At 33.6% G+C, this 11,488-nt stretch overlaps 1 protein-coding gene across 1 annotated transcript in view; it reads left to right on the top strand.

The window, feature by feature from the left end:
* Window positions 1–3,295: 3,295 nt before the first annotated feature.
* The window catches only part of KLHL4 (kelch like family member 4), a 114,377-nt gene continuing 106,184 nt past the window's right edge, over window positions 3,296–11,488 (top strand). Inside the window, exon 1 of the mRNA XM_060087103.1 lies at window positions 3,296–3,717. Coding sequence (XP_059943086.1) covers window positions 3,296–3,717 — 422 coding nt within the window. The remainder of the gene's footprint in view (window positions 3,718–11,488) is intronic.

Raw genomic sequence — 11,488 nt, 5'->3', positions numbered from 1 at the left:
CACAGAAATCTATAACCATGTTATTTTTCTTTAAGTTGTATAATCATATAATTATGGGAAAGAAATAAAACTAAGTATTCCTAAGTACATTTGAATAATGTTAACTTCTGAAGTGTCCTAGCAGCTGACTAATTTAATTTACTGGCCAGGATTTTACTCAGAATGCAACATCAAGAGAATGTATGGCTGCTAAGTTGCTGGGAGATTTCAATTGGTTTCAATTGGTTTGCAGGCTTGTCCCCTACTTGTATAATCATTATTTAGAAGGGTATTTTAGCCCATAACCATTTTGGCATTTTCATTTTAAAATTCCAGCACTTATTGAGACAGTAAGTTCTGTGATAATAAAATCATTTAGAATTTGTCATTCATTAATTCTACCTATATTAAATAGTTACTAGACACCAAGTAGATAGTAAGGCAATGGGTAGGAGATGATTAATAAAATATGGTTCCTATCCTCACGGACATCTTTATTTTTGTTTTAATATGCTTAAATCTTTCCTTTATAAAAACTCTTATGTTTCATAAAATATTATTCTCTTTATTTTCTAGACAATACTTTCTTAGTCATTCTACAATTCTGTGTCCAAGATCTAAGAAAATGGCCATAATCTGCATACTTTAATAAAGCACATTCTTGGTAGGATCATATAGAAGAGTACTGTACTATCAGTGTTTAGATTTTGACAGGTATTAGTTACTATTCATCTTATAAAAGGTACACAGGGAAAGACACAATTATATCTGAATCATTAACAAGCTCAGGGAACATATTAGGAAAATAATGCTGTAGATTCTTAGTATCAAAGAAGGTATTATTTAGAGCTACTTAGATGGCCAAATCAGTAATTCTTCTTGTGCCTACCACATATTATTTACACTTCTATTATAATGTTTTATTCATTCTGCCTGGTATTTACAGTTCGCTTACTCTAGGTCCAACACTGTGTTTTAGGCAGAGTGGGGAATACAAAGGCCTAAAATACAAATCTTGACTAGGCATTTACTTGGAATATTATCTACCCAGATAACAGAAACGTAATTCATGTTTAATTGTCAGGACTCACTGTGTCTGGGGCTCGTCAAAAGAACTATTTGAGATTATCTTCAATTATTTATATGCTAAGTTACAGCAGCAGACAACACATTCACCAAAGAGAAAGGATGATACATGCGAACACTGAGGCTTAAGGAGCCTATTGGAAAATAGTTTGGAAAATTGAAGATGGGAGTAACCTGCTTGTAATTGGTATAAAAATCAACTATATATCTATCAGTGTGTATTTATTAATTGCTTAGTATTAGAAAAATATTGATAGAGAGACAGAGATGTAGATAGGTAGATAGACAGAAATTGATTTATTATAAGGAATTGGCTTACATAATTATGGAGGCTGACAAGTCCCAAGATCTGTAGTCAGCAAGTTGGAGACCCAGGAGGGCTGATGGTATAGTTTTAATCCAAAGGCAAGCAGGCTTGAGATCCAAGAAAAGTCAATATTTCAGTTTGAGCCTGAAGTCAGGAAAACAAAAAAAAGAAAAAAAGAAAAATGAGGTCCCAGCTTGATGGCTGTCAGGCCGGAGAAATTTCCTCTTATTTGGGGAAGTATCAGTATTCTGCTTATTCAGGCTTTCAACTGATTAGAAGAGGCCCACCCACACTAAGGAAGACAATCTATTAGTCTGTTGATTTAAATGTTAAACTCATCCTAAAACACCTTCACAGAAACACCCAAAACAATGTTTGACCAAATATCTGGGTACCCTGTAGCCCTTTTATGTTGACACATAAATTTCCCGTTACACCTACAAAAACAAGAGGGGAAAGGAAAAGGTATAATTAGATTTATACATAATTGCAGGTAAAATATCTACTAAAACTTACAAAAAGATATTCATTTTATTCTCTATTTCCAAATTTTAAAAAATCCATTGCAAGTATAAACTTGGAAATTTGTTCAGCCTCCATATCAGTTCTTCATAACTGATATAAAGAAGTAAAATGACTTGTCCAAGATAATACAGCTCATTAACTGTAAAGCCAGAACTAAAATCAAAGCCTTACAATTTCAATATTCTTTCTAAGGATCCACTAGTACAATTCCCTCTTATCACATGTATGCATGACACGGAAGTTATAAAGTTCAAACTAAATTTCAAAATGGCATTGGTGAATACATTTCTGATACAATACTGTTATAGAAACATTTATCCCTGTACACAGTAGTGATTCTGATTCATACCTCAAAGTACTTTGTGCACAGTTATTACTGAGTTATGTGACAATTTCGAGTTATTTCAAAACATGCTTTTGCATCCTCTCATACGGACTTTTGAACAAAGAAAATAGACCTTTAACACTGCCTGTGAAAGTAAAGAGCATGATAAGGAAGTGTTTATACTGGCATGGAGCCAGGATGAACTATTCGTTTTCAAGTTTTTGTTCCTGAGAGAAGACATGTCTTCTAACCTAATGAGCTTAGAAAAACACTGCTCTCTTCCTTCAACTGTAGACTTAAAATACTGTTACTACATTCCCTAGTGGAGTGTGTGTTTTTAGTCATGGGTAAAAAACAGTTTCTTATGTTTCTGAAATTGTTCAGGTTTTCAAGCAAATATTTCTATAAAGACATCACATTTTCAGATATTTTGTAAAAATAACTACAAACGTGCATGAGGGGACTGATGACAAGATGTTTTCCCTTAATGAACCACCATTAAATTTTCCATAAGAACCCCAAAATGGATCATAATGAATTCCCTGTTACAAATTCTCCTAGGACAAAGTAGCACATTTTTAAAAGTGGGTTGCCAGGAAATGAAATCTGGCAGGGGATGGGGTAAGTGGGATCTAGAAGGAAGTGAGTTTAAACACTTTGCTTTTGCTCACTTGCTTGGATTTAAAGGCTGAAGCTACTGTACTTGAGTTAGGAAGGATCTGGGTTAGATATTTGCAAGCCCAGGCGGGAGGGCTGGGAGCGTGCAAATCTAGCAGCTGGAGTGTGTTGTGGTAGCTGCTTTCCTGTGCTAAGCTGATTTACTTGTTTAAGGTCTGACCTCATCATCCTGTCAGTATGGGTTCCCACCTACACTGTTAGCTGCAGCTTTCTGCTTCAGATGGAAAGCTAGAAGTATTCACAGTGTACCACAGACAGCGGGGGAGGGGAGAGCAAGAAAGACTGCTCTCGGCACTTGTGCTTTTGTTAGTCCTACAGAAGAGGCAGAGAAACAAGAGATAACAAAGGCTGTTTCCTTTCTGTGAGAGAAGGCTTTTGTCTTTCCTCCTGCAACGATGTCAGTGTCTGGCAAGAAAGAGTTTGATGTGAAACAGATCCTAAGGCTACGCTGGAGGTGGTTTAGTCATCCTTCTCAAGGTTCGCCCAACACTGGAAACTGCCTTCAGCAGGAAGGATATGAGCATAGAGGGACCCCGGTTCAGGGCAGGTTGAAGAACCACTCTCGGGACAGAAATGGACTGAAGAAAAGCAATAGTCCTGTCCACCACAACATACTGACACCATTGCCAGGATCGGCCCCTGCCCATCAAAGAGTCCTTCAGAATTGGCACTCACAAAACCTGATAGAACATCTTCGAGCAAATGAAGATACTCCTAAAGCAGTTCCAGAGGAGAATTTGTTCAAAGAAGCTTGTGAGAAACAATCACAAGATTTGGAGATGATGGCTGATGACAATACAGAAGATTCTACAGCAAGGTAGGAGTTTTCGAAAATGTAACAACAAAGTCATAGCTTAGGTTAACTTATCCTCTAAAACTCTCATTTAATGTTTAAATAAAAGTGTTATAATAATCTCTGAATTTGTATGCAGCCAATCAGGGTCTCCAAGTAACCCCCTCCTCTAAGTCTATAAAGGAAAATATTAATAATACATTCATTTTGATAATTAATGGGATATATGCTTTAGAGTTGTGAGTTTACTTTTCCTATTCCATTCCGATCCCATTAAGAATACTGTTTCAGTTCTAAGAGATGTTTATTATAATTGCTAATTTTCTGTATATATCCTCTATGGCTTGAATGTTCAAATAGTTATGATGTTTTGTACAAGTGTGATGAATTATGTAGAACTATTTCTGACTTTGTCAGGCCAACTCTGACAAAATAAAAGCTCTGACTGCTCAGCACATCCTGATCTATTCCTTAGTACGTGGTTGCTATACTGACACTTGATAAATGTTATCTTTATGTGAGAGTACAGAACAGTTTCCTTTGGCATTTGAGATTTCTTTCAGGTTGTGTTAGTTTCATAGCCAGTTTGCAATTATGAAAATATTTTGCATAACGCAAATAACGAAATGTTGCTTACAGCAGTGAGATCTTAAAGTAGGAAATGGAACATGTCGGGTGTTTCAGAATATAAAAATTGAATAAGAAGTGATAATAAAGTATAGTTTAAGTATAGCTCATAAAATATTTGACTTTATTTTTCTGTCCACCAGAATTATTTGAGTGGAAGTAAATTATATTCCCTCCTCTAATATTGTCTAACATAACTTAATCTAGTAGATCTTTACTTTTTTTTTTCTTTTTTCATTATCAGATTTTATTTCCCCAACATATTGTAGACACAATTAACGATTTTGGTAATTAATTAAAGTGTAAAAGAGCTACAGAAAAAGGTATTTTTGAAATGTCTTAAATTTTATATCAGTTCAACATGAAGGTATGCTAACTTATTTAGAAATCTGGATATTTGGTATAGTGTGTCTCTACATAAGTTTAGAGGAGAAGGACTGGCAAATTTGCTTCTAGATATGTTTTTGCAATATATCTACCTGACAGTTCCTTGCTTCCATAATTTCAAAACATAATCAATAGAAAAAACAGCATAACAACATTATGGTAAAAGACAAAGCAACTGTGCAAAATGATACCTTTATATAAACTCAGTCTTTCTGTATGAAATGTAAATAATGAAATTATTTTTTGAAATGAATTTAAGTATAATAATAGATGGTGATACAGATGTCTTAAGAAATAAAATGTGTATGTAAGAATTTTCCTAAATATTTTTGTGATTACTCCAGAAAATGCTATATAACTTTTGGGATTGCCGGTTGTATTTAGTACAAATACTTGGATTTCAGAGTAATATATAATCAATGTTTTAGATTCAGCAGGTTTTCAAATTATTTCCCCTCACCATGAACAACAATTTTAAAAACTGCTGAATTTAGAAGTTAATATTAAACACATTTGACTCTGTTGTAGAGTAATTTAAATTATCCACTGTGACTTTCTGACAAAATTCTTTGAGGATCCCTAAACTGATTTTCCAGCATGAGAATGTATTTACAATAAATTAGTTGCTGAATGAAAATTCCAGATAAAATGTCAAATATAAAGTGTCACCAAGAAATATTTTTAAAATATATTTCTCTTTTTATTTTATTCTTGGTAGTGTTCATGTTCTAAAACATTTTCTGTTAAATATCATATGGTTACAGTGGAAAGTTAATATTTTCTTAAAAGAAATACAGGAAGTGGTTTTATAGATGTGTCAAGGATATTTTAAGCAGGAGAGAAGGGGTAAATTGAGGACCTTATTAATTGAAATATGATGGTTTATTAATCTATCATTACCCATTCTGAATTGTTTCATCTTGGGTAAAGAGAGTTTGATAAGGAACTCTCTTATGCCCCGTTTTTCTAATGCCTCTCTTTTTCAACAAAATTGAGAAGCAGGAGGAAAAAATCCTGCGAAGTTGGCAGCAACCTGTTATTCCCCTCAATAAAACTCTTGTGGTTACAAAACAAACAAACAAACAAACAAACAAAAACGGCAGTCAGTGTGGAGAACACGAGAAGGGCTCTAACACTTGGGGCAAAATAAAGGTCTTTAAGCCATCCTGCTTCCTACAAATATTGCAGGGCATTAATAGAGAATGGACTAAATTACTAACATGTAATATAGTTGAATAAACTACCATTATTACTAAAACAGATAGTAAAGTCAAGGTATTAAAGTTATATTAATATGTTTTTATGAGATTTAGAAACCCCCATACATTCCTATGTAATTGAAGTATAGTATGTACTTCATTTATGAGCAACTCTGCATCATGATCCCACACTGTGAGTATGCACATATCAGTATGCCTGTCATCAGAGACCTGGGCTCAGTTATCATTTTCTTTTTGTCCTAGTTATCTACTAACTCTGCATCTTTGCTTCCCAATAATGACCTTGCTCAATGTCCTTTTTTTTTCTTTATTTCATCCCTAGAATTCCAAAAATCAGAATATTTTAAGTGTATTATGATTATGCCTTTATATTACATAATATTTAGTTATAAGATTATATATCTATATATATAGATAGATAGATATAGATATATATAGATATATATTAACTGCTTATAAAGAGATGATTGCCTAAGTACCCAGGTGTATAAAGTGGTAAACTGCATTTGCCAAGACAAATGCGGTTATCTCCTCATTGTGCTTGAGAACATTGAATAAAATGCTGATGATCTGTGTATGGGCCTAGAACAACATGCCCCAGTGCAAAGCTGAAGATTCACAGGGGTGTTTAGTTTTAAGGAATTAGCAGGAATGGGGATAATACCCTCATACTACCTATTGGGCCTTTTGGTTTTTGCATAAATTACTAATTGTATGATATATGATTTTGTATATCTTTGCCAGTATTGCACCATTAGACAAGACTCCAAATTCCCCCCATTTGAGACCTTTTCAATTTTCAAGTGAGCTTGCCTAGAAAAAAAAAAGAGCAGCTGGCACTATATACTTTGATATCCCGAAGAAGGGGGGAATGGATGAATAAGACTTAGAATTAATTAATAATTCATTCCACAAATATTGAGCACCATTGGGTGTCAGGCACACTTCTAGGTACTGGGGATGAAACAGGATCAAAACAGAGAACCTGTTTTCATAAAGTATACATTCTAATGGGGAGAGAGATATAATAAAAATAACCCAAAATATAGTACTTAAATGGTGATAAGTAGTATAAAGAAATAATAATTAGAGGGAATTGAGTGAAAAAGGGATACTCCTTCAGATAGGGAAGGCCTTTCTGATGAGGTAACATTTGAGCAGAGATCTAAATGAAGTGAAGCCATCTAAATGAAGAGGCAGCCATGAGGATGTCTGACTCAAAAATTCAAACAAATGAAAGGTTACTACTGCTGTGCTACAGGGGAACCCCTAACCTCCATCCATATTTCTTCTATTCACATCAATGTCACATGTCCCCACACAGTCCATTGATAAATGTTCTAAACACCCTTAACTAGTGAATTCAAAAGTATGTCCTGACTTGTTGTTTACTATAGTGACTTTAAGATCACATGCATATTCCATGGTCACAGAGGAGACTTTCCAGCCATTCTGTTAACCATGGTGCCATTTTGTCCTCTGAGGTTCTGGCTATTCAGCCAGCAGACCATATGCCTCATGTACAGTGGCCCCTGTGTCCTTTGTGAAAATGGACACATGATGGTGTATTTGCTTTCTTAACAAAACAATTCAGATAAGGCCAAATGTATTGTGCGTCTTCATCCTCAACACAGATCCATCTGTGATATGGAATATGCTTGGGAAATATTTATGCATGAGAAATCTTAAATAATGAAGCTTATTGTAATATATTTTCTCATAAAGTAGGAAGTAAGGTACCTGGGTATTTACAGGGAGCACTTTCCAGGAAGACAGAACAGAAATTTCAAGAGCCCTGAGATGATAGTGTGCTTGATATGTTTAAACACAAGGAGGCTAGTGCAGCTCGAGTAGGGTTTTCAAAGGGGAGAGTGGTAGCAGATGATTTTGGAAAGTGGTAGCAGATGATTTTGGAAAAGTAACAATAATAATACAACATTAAAAATAATAAGTACATTTTGTAGACCTTTACTATGTTCCAGGCACTAAATATTTTACATATATTTTCTCATGTTCCCAAGGAAAATTTTTGAATATAAATGTAACATTCACATCTTTCTCTGGGTATTATTTTGTTGGATATCTGTTGTTGTTGCTTATCTTCTTACAAGGCAAAAATAATGTGGTCTTCTAAAGTTCAGAACTAGGCCTGTGTTACTTAATTTTACACTGCATTATTCAGTAGAAACTGTTACTTCAAAGGAAAGAATAAGGAGCTAACTACAGTTTTATTGTTGTTTATAGAAAATTTAAGGTTAAATCCTTTTGTTAATGGGTTAAAATGTACCATATAAAACTACATAAGTTATTCAATTGCTTTACTAAATTTAGAATATTTTAACATATAATTTAAACTTAGTGCAATGATTCCTAACATTCCTAATTCCTAATGGAACTTATGTTGATTGATTTTAAATCCTTGCTACTCACAGCCTTTTTCCTGAGAGTGAGGTACCATGGTCCTCACAACTCACTCTTAACATTGCAGTATTGCATATATATTTAAGCTAACATTAATTAAAGTATATTTAATATTTGAGAAAATTTGGACTCCTTTCCATCTAGGCATCTGGCAATATATTAGGGCCATGTTTCTTTAAGTATTATGATTAAGCACCTATAGTTATTTCTGATATTTGAAAGACAAAAATCATTTTTCTTATGAATTTGGAAATATAAATAAAGAACTTAAAGTATGTGGTACTACTTAATATGTGACTTCAGAAGCAGCATATTAATTGCATTGACCTGTTACACATTGCTTAAACACTCAATCACTTAGTACTTTAAAGTTTATTTTTTAAACTTGTATATCTCCTTTCTGATTTTTGTAAGACATCTGCCCCTTAATACTAACCTTTTTGATTTCTTTCCTATGACCTTATAAGTAAAAACTAGTTTCAATGCTATATATATGCACATATACACACATGCCCATACATACACACATATGTATACATGTATATGTGTGTATGTATATATGTATATCAGTGTGGAATTCTTATATTTGAAGGAGATGAAGAACTAAAATTGAGGTGGAGGACTGGGGAACACTGGATCCTTAATAAAGAAACATAAGTCAATATTCTTCAAGATGAATCTGGAATATCTTGTGCCATAAAGTAGAAAGTCCTCAAAAAAGTAATCATGGGGGTATGTCAAAGGGACACAGGAGCCAACTGAAAAAGCTCCTAATGGCCAAAGCTGGAAAAATATTAGCAAACAAACAAAAAAAAGTATTATAAACCTAAGTAAAAAAAAAACATTTAATTCTGTATTGATATAAATCAATGATTAAATAAATAAGACAGAAAAAACAAATCTCTGGTGCAGAAGAATTCCAAATAATTTATGTACATACTCTGTCCTCAAAGAGGTGGAGCTGAACACTGTACCTTAAGTGTGGGCTGCACATAGTGACTTCTTTTCAAAGAGTGAGTATAGCATGGAAGCGTGGTGGGGGAAGAGTATATTTACAGAGGAGAAACCTGAAGAATACTCTCTCAGCCAGGTAATCAAGGCTAACATCAAAACTGCTCTGTAGTGTTGACAGTATATATACTTGGTATGGTGTGATGAGAATGGCACTTTATTTCTGTCTTCTACCTCCATAAAACCCATCGCCCCCATGCCAATCTAATCATGAGAAAACCATCAGACAAATCCAAATAGGAGGACATTTTTCAAAATGTCTGGTGTTTAATCTTCAAGCTGTAAATGTCATCAAAAACAATGAAAATCTGAGAAACTCTCACAACCAAGAAGTGCCTAAGAAGACATGATGAATAAATGCGATATGGAAAAGAAAAAGGACTTTAGGTAAAGACTGAGGACATCTGAATAAAGAATGGATTTAATTAATAATGATGTATCAAAATTGGTTAATTAATGGTAACAAATGTGCCAGACTAGTGTAAGATATTGATAATAGGGGAAATTGGATGTGGGGTTTAGAGGAAATCCCTATACTATCATTATACTATCACAATTTTTCTTTAAAAATATACAATATTTTAGCAAAGGCTATCTTAGTAAATAGATTTAGTAAATCAATACTAGAAGACCACCCAATTTTAAGAATTGAGTACATGTTGTTATTTGTTAGTTTTGCTTATTTTTGTTCTTTGGCAACTGAATAGAAGGATACCAAATCAAAATCAGTGGGCTGTTACCTCCTCCATGCAAACATTTTATACATTAGCAACAAGATTTTATCCTAAGGGCAATCTTAGGGAAAGCAGTTAAAGTTCTGTTAACAACTAAAAACTACATGCAATTTCAATTCCTATCCCCATGATATTGATTCTATCATTTGGTTTGGACCGACTTTTAAGGGCATAACAATTAATAATGTCATAGTTGGGTATAAATAAACTCATTTTTATTTAATCACTCCAGAACACTGTGGTTACTAATGAAGTGGTATATATTTATTGGAGCTTTCAAATGAAAATATGGCCTGCCACTTTTTTTCTATTTCTTCATATTACTGTCTGTGGTTTATCTCTTAGGACGCAAACAATGGCACATATAAAATGAGCTTCTTTATATAAAAATCTTTATTACTCCATGCTAAAATGAAAAATTCAGCCATTGAGTATATTTTATTCGTGGTGATTCCATTCCATTAAGATTAAAATTTCACTAAAGAGATTGGAAAATGTGTATCCCAGTGGTTGAGAAATAAGATTTTGTAAATAGACTTAAAAAGAACTATCTAAGAAAATGTAACTAAAAGTGAGAAAATCAAAACCAAATAGTTTTCATTATCTGATGTTTTAGGATAGAAAAAGTATTACTGAAATTTTATTCAACATAAGGTTTTACTCTGAAAACACTGTAAAATAATTATTTCCCAAATCAATATATAGATATAATGCTAACATATCACTAGCATTTGCACTGGAGGAGAGCAATACCAGCAATCATGTTTATTGAAACTATCAAAAGTTAATGCTTTTTTACTCCTGGTTAACTTTTCTTAGCCAGTTACTGTTAGTCAAAGTGCCTTATCCTTTTCATGCTTTAAAATGCTATTGTACAGAATGTAGACCTGTTGCCCTTCTTACACACTGTGTATTGCTATTGCTTCTTCAGGAGCCATACTATACACCTTGCAAGTGTTTTCGGCAGGTCTTTAACATGTGATTGGTTCTTGGTCATTCCACTTTCAACTCATTCAATAGAAGTGAACTGTTGAGTCTTTTGTCCACACTTTCCCTGTATAACTAGATTGCTTCAACACAGTGACATTTAGATGTCCTTTTTTGGCTAATGTTGATTACATTGTCTATAACAATACTAATAAACAATTGCATGTGTAACAGACTGTCACATAACACTTTAGGCAGCTCTTTAATTTAGTCTGAATTCTGTTGTAACATTCAACGAGCCAATTGCTTAAATAAGATGTTGATATTCGTTTCTGCCATTCAACAAGTGTTTATTGGATCCCAATTGTATGCATTATGTTTTCTTAGGCACTTTAAAGATGAAAGATAAATAATAGATGTTGATTCCCACTTGAGACTTAAAATACTGTTGGGGAGATAAAGTGCATC

This window comes from Mesoplodon densirostris, chromosome X (genome assembly GCF_025265405.1).
Source record: "Mesoplodon densirostris isolate mMesDen1 chromosome X, mMesDen1 primary haplotype, whole genome shotgun sequence".
Taxonomy (NCBI): domain Eukaryota; kingdom Metazoa; phylum Chordata; class Mammalia; order Artiodactyla; family Ziphiidae; genus Mesoplodon; species Mesoplodon densirostris.
The sequence above is the reverse complement of the archived record's forward strand: the minus strand, read 5'-3'. Positions and strand labels throughout refer to the sequence as shown.